The 16833-nt window shown below is 41.0% G+C and overlaps 1 protein-coding gene across 1 annotated transcript in view; it reads left to right on the forward strand.

The window, feature by feature from the left end:
* The window catches only part of MYO10 (myosin X), a 166684-nt gene that overhangs the window by 65668 nt on the left and 84183 nt on the right, over positions 1-16833 (forward strand). Inside the window, 1 exon segment of the mRNA XM_080377795.1 lies at positions 5998-6156. Coding sequence (XP_080233921.1) covers positions 5998-6156 — 159 coding nt within the window.

A 16833-nucleotide genomic window follows, 5' to 3' on the forward strand; every position in this document is an offset into this window, starting at 1 on the left:
GAAACAGTTGCTGCCCACGTGGTCAGCGATGGCCGTGAGGGATGGTCCAGCTCGAGGCCATGGGCAGGCATCTCATCCCTGTCTGGAAGCAGCAGGGGTAGGAAGCCAGTGCCTGCTGCCACCCTTTGCTCTGATTCAAATCTCAATCTTCAGATTAAAGAAAAAGACCTGAGCCTGCCCTGGCTGGGAGTTGTGTTTGGGAGGGACGCGCATTCAGGTCACTGTATAAAAGGGCTGTTTTAAAAAATGCTTACAATATATAAACTTCTCAGTAGACACCCTTGCACGTTTTCAGAGAGCAGGTTCAGTAACGATCTAGCTTGGGTCAGGTCTTCTGAGATGCAGACAAGCCTGTTTCTGCCTTTAAATAAAAATCTCATGGAAATCTCACTATGAAGATTGTTGTAATTCAAACACTGAATCAAGTTGATCAAGAAACTTTTGGAGTACCTTCTGCCTTCCTCCCATCCAATGTGGATCATCAGCATCAGACCAAAAACTCATCTCCTTGTGAAAAACACCCTGAGATACTCAGTTGTACATGGGCTCCGCACAGACTGGAAAGACTGAATGTAACGTCTAGCTTTCGCAAGAAGTGGGGATTATGTGGGTTTTTTGATGTGCTTTACCTAAGCACTTAATTCAGTATTCTGCTAAACTCACTTGACTCGGCTGTTGTGAAATCTCTTGATACTGTTTAATGACCTTACTTAAGCAGGGTTTTTGTCACTTGGCATCATGTCACAAAATGATACAGTAGGAGAGAAAGCATGTGTGGTCCTGCCATTGAGAGCCCACTCTGATGTTCTTTCCTGGTGTTAATAAATTGTATTACTAATGAAATCTTTTGTTAATACATAATTTCCATGAGATCTTGAGCTTAGAGATAATTTGTCAGTGCAGAAATTAATTAGACATTGTTTTGTGATACCCTTCTTAAACGGAATGCTTAAAAAACATTTTTTTTTCTTATGCCAGATTAATTATGCAGATTAAAAATTTAATTTTCAATATAAAGAACTGGGGAATATTAAGATCTTCATGCTGGTAGTTTTCATGATCTTTTAAAAGCATCAGTGAAATGAATTTAATTGCAATCATATGACTCAAACTCCTGAATTGTTGGTGGGTTGTTTTCTTTACATGCTCCCTAGTCTATTTAAAAGTGTATATTCATGTAAAATACTAGTTATTCTAAATTGCATGGCATACAAAAAAATGCTTTTCTTAATCAAATACACAGATACAGACTCACCTAACAAATAGTTGTACGTTTTGGAGTACAATATTGCACTGCTCATGCAGTAATATTTATGAATAAGAATGGTATTTATGAATAGGGGAAATCGTACTTTTTTTTCTGAAGTCATCATTTTCATTATATGCCTTTGACCTAGTATGTGATTTAGGGGTTGTTGGCGTTCCAAATAGAGTCTGATATAAACTTATTTATTTATTTATATATGATGCTTCACTGTTTCAGAGCAAACCCCTTCACAAAAGGTCAGCTGCCCAAAACCTGTTTAGCCAATGCCCGTCTGCAGTTTCACCTTTAATCTCAGTGCATGCTGCTTTAGGTTACCCAGCTTCCTACAGCGTGTGAGAGAGCGTCCGACTGGCATCTTCTGCAAGGAGAAGGTGCTCCCTGCAGCAGTGGCTGGGGACCTGGATGGTGTTTCAGAGGGTGACATGGGGGTCTGTCCCGTCTGTGCAGTGCAGTCCTGCCCACATGCTGGTGTGCTGCCGCAGGCTTCCCTTCAGCTTCTTTTTCCGTTGTTCCATGTCCAAGGCTAATGTTCTCGTTGTGAGATGATGAGTTCAGTTTCTCTACGTGTCCTTCTTTCTCATCTGGGTAACATTTTTGGGAAGTATGAGTGTAGATCTCACTGTCAGTGTCTAGAGTTTGATGTTGTGTCCTAACGCAGATCTGGCAAGTGCGGTGGGTAGTGTGGTTGTTGAGCAGGTGGCCATTGACACTGCTCTTGAGTATGTTCCCGTCACAGAAAGACTGATGAATTTTATCTGGCTCTGGAGAGAACAGAATAGGGCTAATAATCCTGTTGGATTTCTGAACAGACGTGAATCAGGACATAGAGTCATATCACCAAAGCTTTGAACCAGGTTGGCAAAAATGCACCAGTATGGTTCGTTTTCAGTTCCTGCATGTCACCCCAGTTTTAATGTTCATTCAGATATTCCTGTCCTCACGTACCTATCTCTTCAATCTTTCCTTTTTGACTAGAGAAAGAAATCTGACTCAGCAGCATGTGATTAACTTTCTTGTAGTCATACTTGCTTTCTTCTTCAAGACTGACACTAAACAACGCTTCTCCAGCCCTTGGGTGTGGGTTCTCTGTTTCAGCAGGCTGTTAACATTTGGCCATCCCATAGTTCCTTCCTATGTTATTTTCGAACCCCAGAGTGCCTGCTACAGCTTTTTCCTGTGTTACCTGGGGATTGGTCCCCTGGCTTTTCAGGTTGCCTCCTCATTTGAGTCCCTTTTTGGTGTGTTCATGACAGTAGTAGTAAGCCATGGTACAGACAGTAAGCGGTTCTGAAGGGTTGTTCTCCTTGCCCGCTGAAATGCTCTTTACTGTTATCTAGCTGAGTTTGCTGTTTTGTCTTGTGTATCTTGAGCTTGTTCTTTTTGTTGTTGTTCTTTGCATTGTGCCTTCCTATCTCGACCTCTAATTTTCACTTCCATAATAACTTTGCGAGTTCTTATTTTGCGTGCTTTTCAGGGTTTAATTTATAGTTTTCCATGTATTCAGCATGTTTGTTATCTTGGACCATTTATATCTTGAGAGGAAAGAAGTTTTTGCTGAATTCTAATTCAGGCTGTCTTAAATCTTATTCCAAGTTTCCTGCATGTTTTACTTGACCTTCCAGACATGCTGGAAGATCCTTGAGGATGGACACTCCTGTGCTCTGCCAGCAGGCTCCTCTTGAAGTTCAGGAGCTAACTTGTTCATCTTCCTCCTCTCCCTGCTGACCCCGCAGAGTGGCTCGGTCCCATTTCCTGAGGATTCAACTGCTGTGATATTTCATAACGTGATCATCTTAATTAGTAGCAATAAAGTTCAAGGTAGATTTTTCACATCCTTATCCTAATAAAGGCGTGAGTCAAGATGAAATAAAACAAAGCAGGCCTTTCAGGGCTTGAGCAGCAGGACTGCAAACACCCCATTTTAAAGAAATGAGGTCTGCACATGTGATCCTGCTGCCCTGTCTGATGACTTTGATCTTGTTCGATGATTTTTGACCAATTTTACAGTGGGTTTACGAAACCTGAGGGATGCATGGTTCCAGTAAAAATTCAAATTAAAAGAAAAATAACTCCCCAGTGTTGGGGAAGGGGTTGTCCTCTTTTCTGATTTGAGTGGCAGACGTTATGACTGGTTGGTGTGTTTTCTAGCTGGTCGACACTCAGGCCTGTCTCTGAGTCAGCTCACAGACCCGTCTCCTCACCCGAACAAGAAGCCAGTGTATGGGAGAGCTGGAAGTGTGAGAACAGCTAGCCTGAAGAAAAGAAAATAGTGAGTTTGAGTGGGAAGGATGAATCTGCAGAGACCATCTTCGACAGTCCTGCCATGTGGTAGTCAGTCAGCACATTGTTTTTCTTGGTGCATTTCTGTGAACTCTTTATGTTAATAAACATGTTTAAGTGATGTATGGGGTGCTCTGCCTACCGTACTAACCTGTGTATCACAAAGAACAAATATGAAGATTGTCCTCCTAGCAGCGATGCTTTGTTTCCTCTCCATGTTCGCCAGATGTACTCATAGGGTATGTGCCATCCCTTTTTGGTATCCGCATTCCCTTACCGAGTCTATTTTTCTGTTTTAATTCCAAGCTGATACATGGCCTCTGAGTTACTTACTTTTCTAGGCTTTGCTCTCCTTAAATCCCTTTTGTTTCCAGATCTTCCAGTTTATATTTTTATTTTGCAGTATGACCTTTGGGTTTTTCAGCATGGTTCTTCTGACTAGGAACTGCGGTTTATTGCTCTTCATATGTAATTACCTCTAATTCCACTTGCACTTTGTGTGGTTAGTCTTAGGACTACTAACACTGTTTTCAGTCCCAACAGTTTTGCTATCAGTAGATGCTGGTCACATTTGTTCTGTCTCTTAGATATCTGGACCGCATACCCCTGGATCATGGGCAAGTGGCTGCTTTCTCCATCCTAGTCAGCATCTCTCTGCCCTGTACAAATGCTTGTCCTGTCATCTTGATGGTTGGTTGCCACAAAATAAGGCTCAGGTCTCTCAGTGTCTTTTTCCTGCAGGGATTGTGCTTTGGATGCTCTGGATCTGTAGGAGCTTTCTGATGGTTTACTCACATATCCTGTTGACATCTGTGCTGCTTTCCAGCACCTGTTAGAAATTTGTTTCCTGGACCTCCTTTCTCGCCCAGCCTTCCCCCAGTATGCTTTGTGCTAGTGCCAGTGACAGCTGTAATGGTGTAGTGGCCTGTGCCGGCAGTTGTTATGCCTGGGATAAGATTTTAATCAACAGATATCATCAGGCAATTCTCTGTCAGCTGGTGGGATATCTGAGTACAGAGCTTCGGTGTTAAGTCCGGTCTGCCTGCAGCCTCTTGCTTCTTCAGCTTCTTTTTCTCACTTGTCTCAGCAAGACAGACAACATCACTGTTTTCCTGAGTGGCCTCCTACAATGGCACTGGTTCAGTCTTTCATCACCAGGAGCATACATATGTTTTTATGCAGAAAACCTCCAAGGGTTTTTTCTCCTTCTGTGCAGGCACAGCCCCGCAGGCTGCCCGTCCATCGGGCAGTGCTGCGCGATCCCCAGCCCGCAACGGCAGCCCTGTGGTGCATTCGGGCTGCCCATTACTGCACTTACTCCATCTGCTTCGTAAATATTATTGCAAAGGATCTTAAAAGGTTTGGGTGTTTTGGTGGTGTTGTTTTTGGTTTTTTTTTTTTTCTTAAATGATCCACATCATTAAAGTATTTGCATTCACCCCATGTTTGACTTTCTTACGCTGAAACAGTGCTGTTAGCAGGAACTAATGATGTCCGCGTGGCATTGGCTGTGAGATGCCGGTATATGTCTATAAGGATAAGCTGCCAAGATGTAAATTAAAAGGAAATGGGAATCTGAATTCCAAAGCTATTGTTTTATAGTCTTTAGTGATGTCATTAGTATTCAGAAAAGTTTTAACTAGATGGGGGATGTGTACATCTTTTGAGCTTACTTGTGACAGTTTTACAGAAGATATGTAGAAGTGTTTTGTGACTATTTAAATTATCTCTTCTTTAGAGCTTTTACTGTCTGTTTGGAACAGGCTTCAGAAATTTGTCCCGAAAGTTCATTAATTAGAAATCAGTTCACCTATTCATTTCCAAATATCTGCAGCACACTGAACTTAGCGTGCTACTTTACATTAGGAGTAATGACCTAACCCAACAGCAGTCCTGGCCTGAGAACTGAATGCAAAGTTTAAGTGGATTTCAGATCAAACATACAAAATGTTTGCAGCCTGTTAGAGCAATAACTTTCATTTGCTGTTTTGCACTGTAAAACATTTTCTTCCAGAGTAATTTGAGTATAACTGGGGTTTACTCTAAGGGTGTGGGTTTAGTCGGGTTTTTTTTTTTTCCAGTTGGCTGGTTTTGGACTTTTTGGGAACGATTATTGCTTGGTTTATTTTTCTCCTGATGACATCTAATAGTAGTCCAGTGTGAAATGCAATTACATTTGCCCTTAAAAAGGAAAAGACCTTATAGTCCTCCATGCATTGTCAGTATGGGATAATTTCATATGACCCCTGGCATACGTATTTGGGGCTTCGGTTACTGTCAGAGAAGCTTTAGAAGAAGGTATGACTGGCAGGCTATTGTATTTCACAAGTAAGTCTGCACATTGTTAAACTGGGTAGGGAATATGAATGGGTGTGAAAACGCCATTCTCAGCTAGGAGTTTTTGAATGTGTGCTCTGATTATTATATTTTCTTTGTTTCCCCTCTTTCAGGTATTCACTTATAAACAGAGCACGATCACACACCAAAAAGTAACGCCTATGCATCAAACAAGCGTGGAGAGTGTGGAAGACATGGCAGCACTCGTAGATCTCCATGAAGGCTCCATTATGCACAACTTATTCCAACGATATCAGCAAGATAAAATCTATGTAAGTTTCTTCTAAAATGAAGAAAAATATCCAGAGGGAATGTTTTTGAATGTATAAATTCTGTGTGTGTTTTGCTGTTCTGTGGTATCTCTCCTAATGTTCTCCAGTTCTTTGTGTGAGCATGCCTCATCTAGTGACTTCTCACCAACAGGGAGCTCAGGGCTGACCAGGCAGTCCCATGGAAACCTTGAAAACCTTGCTACTTTTACACGTCCAGTGGCAGTCTTGTGTAAAGGGCTCTCATTTTTCTCTTTTCCTTTAGACTCTTTCCCTTTGCCCCAGCAATATGTGCTCTGTGTGTCACCAGAGAGGATGTGGTGGTGCTTAGTCTGTGCCTGCTGTTTGAGATCTTGGCAGGCCAAGATCCAATGCTGATCAGCTTCCTCTTTTCTATTGTAGTGGAAAGGTTATTACAAAAAAAGTATTATGATCATCAAGCTGAGGATGTGTGCCGTTAAATACAGATAGTTGGAGCCCAGGCTGTATGAGAACAGGCAGCTGTTCATCTGTTTCAAAAACTAGGAATTAATCCACACAAAATTATTTTTTCTCAGCTTTTTAATGAAGGTTTTTGGGATTAGATTACTTGCTCTTTAAATATTTTAATTAACCTTGAACTGACTAGATAGGAATCTTTCCTGGATCTAGAACTACCCTAAATGTGAGAAAGATACAAAGGAGTATTAGTGGCTGTTACAGATTATGAAATCTAATATTTGAGTGGTTCAATGGTTGGTATTTGTTTGGGGGGTTGGGGTTTCTGTTTGTTTTTTTTAATTAATAACTGCAGAACATAAATAGGTTTTTTTTGCATCACCTGTATAGGCCCTTGATTTGGCCATATACATGCTTCATTCCATGCTTCATCTATTAAGTTTGGCTTTTTATTTTTAAACATGAACATATCTTAATGTATGAATAAACTTCCTCTGTGTTCAGAAATTTATGATAAAAAGCAAAAAAGCATACAAGGAAATTACATTCCTTTGCTCATTACCTTTAAAGTGGCTGTTACAGGGAATCCTAAATTGATGATATTCTCTTTATAAAAGTCTTTATGTATTTATTTTTCTGAAAACAAATGAACTACTTTGCCTTTCAGAAAAATGAGTAAACGAAAGATGAATAGCGTATATGAACAATCCTGCACGTGTAGGGAAAAACAGCTACTTGATAAGAGTTTAGTTTTCCATCGGTGTTATTAGATTGGAATGTAATACTCAATGTGAGTCAAAATTAAAAAAAAATAGTTTTCTGAGCCATTATGTGTACTCAGATGGAGGATACTTCCCCCTTTTAAAAAGCATGTGTGTAAAAGGGAGTGATTTTTTTGAAGAGGGAAAGAATAGCTTTGTTCTGAGGAGACATGTTTTAGCTTATTCCTTAGCTTGTCAAGGCAAGTTCAGGGTATTCTGATACTTGGTGCTTACTGCAGTATACGTTTCTAGACAAACAGGTTTGTGTGCTGTTAATGATGACAGATTTTCAGTTGCTGCTGAATACTCATTGTCCCTTCGGTTCTGCTGATTTTACTGCCTACTCTTTTGAGCCCACCTCATCTTAAAAATGATGCAGAAGGTGGTTGGGAAAAAGGAGTGTTTTGAAATGTGTATGAAAGCTTCTCTGTCCTCTGCATGTAAGCAGGACCTGATGTAAGAAGCATCTTTTCTCCTCATTGGTACCCCACTCCTGCTGTGCCAGTAGTAGTGTTTTAGCAGGACAGGGCTCCAGAAACAGAAACCCCATGAAAAGCTGATTAAATAGCTTGGTTAATTTTATGAAACTTCATAGATATATGAGCATGTCTTATAGGAGGATGTGTTGTCGTTGCAATATGAACCGTTTTTTCAAGCCAAAATCTCTTAACTGTGTTGAACAGTTCAATATTTTAATGTTTGATGTTAAAAAAAAATAATAAAAGGACTGAAAGGTGCATTAAGGTTACTTTTGTTGAAGGCACACTTGCAGGTGAAGAAGTTGGGTTCCTGCTCATTCTGTTTCAGGACCAGGTTAGTTCTTGTACAGGACAGTAGAAGGCACTGGAGTTTGTGCCAGGAGCAATCAAAACTTCCCAGGTTGTACTTTAGCCTTTTCCCTTCCCTCCAAAAAATCCCCTCCCTTGGCTAGGAATTGCTTCATCAGTGTAGTGCACATACTGTCTCTTGTGTCCTTGGCACCTTGGCTGTAACTGTCCCTTCTGCATCAAGGATAAATGGGGAAGGTGTGTGCCCCTCTCCCCTCTGAGTTTAGGGGCTGATCATCCCACTGAAAGACTTCTTGCCATCCCTGAATATAAACCACTGTATAATTGCCACGTCCTGGCTTTTAGCTTACCAGGTCCCTTTTTACTTCAGCTCTGTGTCCACATCCTGAGTAGAGGAAAAAGATATGCAGATGTGTATGCTGGCATTTTTTGAGTAATACTTGTAATACTACAAACATATTAGTGTGGTTCTTGAGTCTGGCAGCTTTTTGTTAGTTTTTTTCAGGGGCAGTGAGACTGGGAAGCACCTTTGTACCCTTAATGAGGAATGTGCTTAATTAGGACATAAGTTTTGGGGCTTGCTTCTTCACACACACACGCAAAATTATATGAATCGTAGTATACTAAATTGTAGTGTAAAGTGTATATAATTTCAAAAATATGTAAGAAACAATTAAAAGGAAATTTAAACAGTTGCTTTGTCAGGAAGAGAATTATTTTTGCAAATCTTCCACTGTTAACTTGTGCGTTTGTCTGTATTCAAGGAGCTGTTTCTCCAGCAGTGAGCATTTAAGTAAATACCTTCAGATGTTTGAGTTCAGTTTAATCTTCCTTTACTTAGTAACATTTTTGTCTCGCATAATCATACCCATGTTCCCAAACTCTTCACTACTTCCTAATTAGTACTGTAAAGATACTTGCTACAAATGCCAAGTTGTGTCAAACATGTCAGTGACTTTCTTTGCTGCTGCCAACAACTGCAACTGTAAAGGGTCAGCAGAGAATTTTCTGTATTTTCTTGCTGTTTCTTGGGGATGGAGGAATACTGGTTTAGCATACAGACCGTGTTCGCAGTGTGAGTGATGCCTGGCTCTGTACTCAATGAGTTGAAGCTCTTGGCTTAATCTGTGCTGTTAGGGAGAAGGTGAATGACAAAAATTGTTAGTCTCTGTGTGCAACTATCTTTTTGTATCAATGTCAAGTCTGCTGACGCCTGTTTGTGATACTTTTTGTCTGAATTTCTGTGAAAGAAAAACAGGCATGCTTTCCCTTTTTGGCCTGGGAGAAGCATGGGATGTACAAGCTCTTTGTGGATTACTTAAAGCAGGCTCCTGTCTGATATTTTTTCAGGTTTCTTGATCAATACTGCTTTTATCTAAAAGTTTCCTTCTGGGCTATCACTACTTTTTTTGTCCAGGGGAGGAGAAGAGTTAGGATGGCAGTGATCCTGTGGTGCAAAAGTTTTCATTGCTACTTCCTTCTCCATTTTACTCCATCAGGAATAACTTCGTAGGGGAGGTCCAGCTCCTGGACATTGGCATACAAGGTTTAACACCCATCTTTGAATGCTCAGATTAGCTTGTGTGCTAGGCTGGTATGTGGCAGAATATGGAAAGATAAACAGTAGTGCTAAAAGTGGAAGGCGTCCACATTTGAAAATGGAGCCTTTGGTGAATGAGAATGAGGGATTTCGTTGCCTCTGAAGCAAGGCCAGCACAGGGCACGCAGTGTGGTGAGGGGAAGGGCTGCAGTGGCCATTCTTGTCCCTGTTCAAAGGCAAGTTGTTCTCAAAGCTGTTGATCCCAGTTTACTTTTAGTTAAGTACACATTGCAGAGGAGACTGGCTTAGCCTTGGAGAGGATGCTGTAAAAACCACACGGTGTGGGTTGTGCTGCAGGACACACCAATGGATGGTGTTTGAGTCTCTGTGGCCAGCGGTTAGTTACTGATGTAGGCAAGCGAATTTCAAAAGAGCAGACGAGGATTAGAGAGCAGCTTTTGCTGAGGTGAAGGGCAGGGTGGAAATAACTGCAGTATACGTTGTGCAGGTCAATACGGAGGTTTTCATCATCAGATCCACCCTAGGTTGCCTGAGTTCAAGCAATAAACAAGTTTCAAAGCAAATCTGATTATGTTTTTCATTTTGAATTAAGCTCTAAAGTACCAGGTAGGCACATTCCCCTTTGAAGTGGTGATGATTTGACACGTGCCCACCTTGTTTAGGTGGAGAACGTGTACCCATGCCTAGAGAGGCATGCTGCATGGGGTGGGCTGTGGCAGCCCCTTGGCCACCCTTCCCTGATGAAGAGAGTGGTCCTCAGGTTGTCCAGCAGTTGGGTGTGGTGGCCAGGGGGGGAGAGAGAGAACATAACCTATTTTTGCTCACTTTCAAGTTAGGACTGCAGCTTGCCCACCAGTAATTGTAACCATCTGTTAGATTTATGTGCATATGTATAAAACCTTATGTACCAGCCACGTAGACATGTAGTGCTGTACCAGCCACATCCACATCAGAGGGAGGATGATGGTAATTAGGAGCTGTTTTTGTGGCTGGCTTCCTTTCTCTCTTCAGCTGAAGCAACAAACATGGAATAACTTTGATGAGAACAACATTTCTCTGATTTTAAAAAAAGGTGTTAAACAGGAAAAGTTGTCGCTTCCCTGACGAGGTTGCTTGCAGAGCTCCTAGCCACTTCATTACACTGAATGCTCAGCTATCTGTTCTTAAAATGCATATTCAGTTATTTATGCATCGATTTTTAAATCTATTTGTGTTTGTTTACTTTAGCAGCACATTCAGTTGTAGTTTGTTAAACTTGCAGTAATTAGATAGTTTATCTCCCTCAAAGTCCATGAGGGTTCCCTGAGGCAACTAGTTGATGTTTGTGCAGTATTAATCAATAATGACTGTCGAGTTTTTTTCAAATTCTGTTTGCAGACACAGACGCTTTAATATCTGGGTCAGTTGCTGTCTGTGACTTGTTTGTCTAGGTTTTTGCGTGTCATTTTTTTCTCAGTACAGTATAACTCATTTCGGAACCGGTGCAGTTGCTCTGTGCCGTTAGGTTGGTCAGCAGGAAGTGGATGTTGCTGCATGTTATAGTGAGAAAATAGCAGGGCACACTGAATTCATGGTTAATTAAATACAGACAGACATAATTCATTATATGCTTAGAAAGCACTCTTGTTCAGATGTCATCTACCATGGACAGAAGTTGTAGGTGGAGGCAGAGAGACAAAGTAAGAACATTAGAAGCAAACAGTAGCCCTAAAGTGTTTGCTTATAAAGACAAAAGCTGTCATGACTGATTTCTTAAATGAAAAACTTGGATACATTTGGATACAAAGAATGTGTATCAAGGGCCCATACGCCATCCTGGACAGCTCAGCAGCCTTGGTCTTTGGCCTGTCATGCCTCATAGTATAAATAAGTGTGAGCCATTGACTTAAAAAAACCCCAAACCCACCAAACAATGGTACGCACAAATTGTCGTTAATTAGTACCATAAAACATATATAAATATTGTACGTGAACATTTAGGCCAAGTCCTTAGTTATTACACTAGCTCCTCGAACTACATTTATCCTGGTCTTGTCTGCAACCCAGCTGTGGTTGCACAGTTCCTCTCCGCAGGCACCCAGTGCTCTAGAGCAGCCCCAATAACCACTTTGCAGGAGCTGCTCTATGGTCATTGCGGAAACTGCTGTTTGTGTAATTGCTCTGCTTTTACAGTAAATAAATTCTAACAGCGTGCTGATGAATCACGGTGTTTTTCATGCCTTCCTATGCTACTGGGGAGATGGGGAAGATTCCCTCCACCAGCTCCTTCAGTGGTGGTGCAGAGAGCAGAGAACGCCATTGCTAAGAATGCATGGCAGATGTCTATACATAGATACTTACCTCCATAATTAGCGTGTTGTGCTTACACACATCAGATAATGTTTTCAAAATGCAGTTCAAAGTGAGTTCCTGTCTCCAAGCCTTAATTGCAGCTTCCATTTTACATCTATTACTAGAGAGCAGAAGACAAAGATCTGTAAAAACACAGCAGACTTTTAATTGGAAATCTAGTAGAATTTATTTCTGGTGATTGCTATTGCTAAAGGATAGTCAGTTATATAGATCAACAGTTGACTGCCAAAGACCAATTACCGTAATTTTTTATTTGTTTTTTTTAATATGTTAGAGGAAAAACATAGGTGTAATGATATGAGAAGTAAACAAATGCCATTGGCCAGTGAACCGACTTTGCTTCTGAATTTCTCCGTACTGCAGAACTTGTGGGACTGCTAATAATAACAACAACAAAGAATGTTTGCCTGAATTTTGTGCTCACAACTGAAAACACGTGGGATTTTAAAGGTGTGTATTTTCAGATCTTAGCAAATATTTCAGCCTGAGGTGGTGTGATCAACATGATATCATTAAAAGGGGAGCTGCTCAGAAAGGTCTGTGTAATGGAGTACACTATCATGTTTACAACAGCTACACAAGCACACTGCAATGTATGCAGTGGCTGCATATATGCAATGGCTGCACAAACACGTAAGTTTATATTATGGTTTGCATCACATCAGGGACTTGTTGGTAGCCTGCTGTGTGTATGTGCTGCAGTAGGCATCTTACCCTCTGTCATCAGGGGGCTGTTTTCAGTGAGACAAATGGGGAGGTAGAGCAGGTCAAAGTTTTATTAAACCATCAAAAAACTTGCTCTTTCTGCCTGCTCTGTAAACTTGCTCTTTCTGCCTGCTCTGTAATAGTATTTTTCTTCTCATTTGGTTGATTGGTAGGAGAATAAATAATACATGGAGGGTCAAGAGGGTCAATTCCCGTTGACTTCCATGAGTTTAGAATGATGCCTAAGCCCTACTTAATGATAACTTCGTATAAAAAATGTAGAGATCTATCATCTTGTGAAGGTTTTGTCATCAGTGGTGGTATATATTGCTAATGTCTTGTCAGATATGAAGGCTTGTTTTCATGTTATTTTCTCCACACTTTCATTCAATGTCACTGCTAACTCAATGAATTCAGAACAGAAAGTTCTGTGTGCAAATCAAATGTGCAAAATCAAAAGGCAGATTTTTCAGTCAGTTGCTTAAGTACTGCCACCAGCTTAGTGCTGTTCAGTCAGAGCTTTTGCAAATGGTGCTGAACGTCTCTGCGTGTTCTTCTGCCTCACTTATAGGTAAGTTTTGGCTCCTTTCTGTAAGGTCTGTTGCTCCCAGTCCTGCAAAGGCATTTAAAGGAGGGCAGGAATTTGGACTCCGAAACTCAAGCCACTTGTCTTTCACCAGCACATGTTTTCTTAACATGAGTTAGGCTTTGACTGTAAAGTGAGCTGCACAAAACTTACTGGTTGTGCTACGCTGTCCGCCTGCCTTATTCACAAATTCCAGCAGTTTAATACTAGAAAAACCACAGACAACCTATTTAAGTTGAGAAGGAATTAAATTACTTTTATAGCTATTGTCTACCTGCCTAAATGGACTGTTGATTCATAGCCAGGCTGTTACTTTTATTTGAAAAGATGTCCATCTCTTGCAAGCAGTTTCAGCTATTTCCTTTTGATGTCTGTCAGTCTTTCCTTTTAAAAGCAAATGGAGTCCAAAAGTTCAATTTAGCAGATTTTTGACTGCTAATACCATTTGTCATCTGATTTCTAGACCCACAGCTGTTTGGCAGCAGTTTGGTATCATCCAAGAAAATACCTGGCATGGACTTAGATTTCAGTTATTCTGGCTTTTTATTTCTGTTTTCATGCTCTGTTAAAGCGTAATTCCTGCTCTTCCTGCTCTCATCCTAAAAAAAGCACTTTGTATAGAAGAGGTCTTAAAACATTAAATGGAAGCTATGAAAATCTGGATATCGGTATGTAAAATAGTCGCAGGGAGAATGAAGCAGATCTCCAAAACTTGTTAAAAGTATTTCTCCGCTGTTCTAGGAACACTGCTTTTTGGTGCATCGTCTGCCAGCATTTTTGTTTTCATTTGCATGTGTTTTCTCTGAAAAGCCCCTTCATCTTCCCAAGATGAGTCTATAGGAAGGAAAAAGACCTTTTTTTTTTTTTTCCTTGCTGGAGGGTGAATTAGACCTTCAGACAGCTTTGAAAGACTCATTTGAGCACTGTGCAATAACAAAGCAGGAAGAAGAACTAGTGTGTGGCCACAGGCCATCTGAAATGAAGTGGCGAGCCATGGGGTCTCTGCTCTCTGTGGGGCTTTTTCTGATTTGAGCTAGAGATTGCCTGGTTCGAGTTAAGCTGTGCACTTGTGCGCACAGATTGCTGCAGTCTGATGTGCAAACCTTCGTTCACATGCTGAATTGTAGCCCGTGAAAATGACAAAAATCAATGTCTCGTTGTGATCAATTGCATTTTTTGTTCAGGAGGTCACCTCCTCTCTCCACTTCGCAAGGTGAAGAGACATGCTCTTCCATAACTGTTTATATAAACAGTCCGTACACAAAAGATCATTATCCTGACATTCAGTGGATAGGGCTTCTACATGGTAGAGATTGTACTGTATTAGCAAAAAAGTGCAGTAAACCCAAGGAGACACAGTCCTTTTTGTACAAGAGAAAATCTGTCATAACCTGTGAAGTTCTTAAGTAACGAAAGATGTCTATCTGACACCGGTGTTACTGTCTGTTGGTTTGTTTTTTTCCTTCAGCTATAGCAATGCTCTTTTATCAGCCTTTCTTTACATTGGTTTCATATTTCCCAGCTGGATTTTTCTTTTGGTGCAGATTGTGGGTAACATTTGTAGAGTTTCCTTAAGTTTCTCCATCCACATTGAACAGTCTGTTCAGTAGGGGAAAATTGTTGGAGAAATAAAATAAGATTAAATTATGAGTTTCTCTCTTACCCTGTGGAGAGCTCTTAGCTTTGTACAGGTTCTTCACCGTCTCTCAGCCTTCTGTGGGGTTAAGCTGAAAGATTTGACTGCCTCTGTGCACTGTTTTGGGTATTTACACTGGCAACTAAGGTGACCAAAACCCACTTTTTAATGCTCAAGAAATAGATCTAGGCAGCTTCAGTTAGCTGCCTAGCACAAGGGCACTATGGATGTGCAAGGTTGAAGCTGTAGGGAGTGGGAAGGGTTTGCCTAATGTAGAAGGTAGCTGGGTTACAAAGTACCACTTTTTTTCGGGAAGAGGTACCATAGCCTTTGCACTTGGAGAGGCTTGGGAACAGGACAGTGTTGTTTAATACTCTTGTACCAAGGAAAGCTTAAGGTCACAGTTGTGGGTTGAAGGGTCGATACAACAGACAAGGATGCATCTGGCAGGGTATGCTGTTGCCCAGAAGTTGCCTCTGATCATCTGAAATCATGTATTTAAAAAAAATCCAAAATTATTCCAAAATCTTGTGAACTGTGCCAGTGAAAACAAGCATAAAGCCTGGCTTTAAAAATGCCTCGGTCTGTTACGCCTTGGATCTGATATGTGCCAAGGACGGGAATGGAAAAGACCACCAAGGAGGGAGGTGGTAGAAGAGATGTAAGCTGCAGCTTACATCATGCACTGATGCACATGGAAAAGTGCAGCTAAGCGGTGTGAATGTGCCTGAGATAACACTTTTCAAAAATGATGACAAGGAGGACATTCAGCAGGTGGGCTTTGGATATAGGTAGCTGCCTGTTGGTACTTGATCATCTTCATGGCATTCTCTGTTGTGTTCTGGTTCCCTTCTGAAGGTCTTCTCATGTGGATGTTAACTCTCGCATTTGCAGTGTGACCTGTGCGTTTACAAACAGCTCATTTTACAATCAATTCTACAACTGACCTTGAGAAGAAAAAAGGACGATTTAGGGGTAATGTTGTGCGCATTGGCAAGGAACACAGAGATAAAGAAAAGCAAGGCTGATGTAAATTTGAGTGGTTGGAAACCCACCATGAGTCACCAAACATGCTGAGGGCTGCAGAAGCCCAAGCATGTAAGGATGATTATAGAGTATCACATTTCCATCTTAGAAATGGCTTGGTTGGTTGAAAACATCTAAACTTGTAGTTTAGTACTTCACTTTGATTGTGGTTTTTAAGAAAGGAGCTTGGCTTCAGACATGAGACAACTGGATTCCATCCCACTGAAATCAGTATGGGACTAGCTGAACGATGGTGTCTGCTTACCACAGAGAGGATAAATCCAGGCCCTACCATGAACAAGGGCATTAATTATCATCCCGTTTATAGTATACCCTTACCCCTTATGCTGCCTCCCCTATAAAAAGCACCCCAAAATATGGTCCAGCCATCTTTCTCCTTTTTATGCTGATGTGCATGTGGTGGTTGACCTAGTTATCTTTGCCTGAGAATAAACTCGGTCATGATTACTGTCAATCTCTTTACCTGGAGAGAACAGCAGCTCTATCTGCAGCGTGGAGCAAACTTTTCTGTTCCCATGTTTTGTGTCCTGATACCTTGAAAGTTCGTGTTGAAAGTATAACAAAGTTTGGTGGCTATTTTGTGGTCTTTCAAATTTTGCCTGTCCTCAGCGTGTTCTCTGGAAACGCTGGTGGTGTAATTCAGTAAGGTTACTGTAGCTGTGATGATTTAAAAGTCTGGGAGATGTGTAAGTTGTGTAGAACAGTGGTAAAAATATTTTCCCTTACATTGCCTAAAAGTGACATATAAGTGGCTTTCTAGGCAGCCGGTTGCACTGCAGTTTGATTTGAAGTTTCCCATATATTAA

Source organism: Falco punctatus (assembly GCF_963210335.1).
Source record: "Falco punctatus genome assembly, chromosome: 3".
Lineage (NCBI taxonomy): Eukaryota > Metazoa > Chordata > Aves > Falconiformes > Falconidae > Falco > Falco punctatus.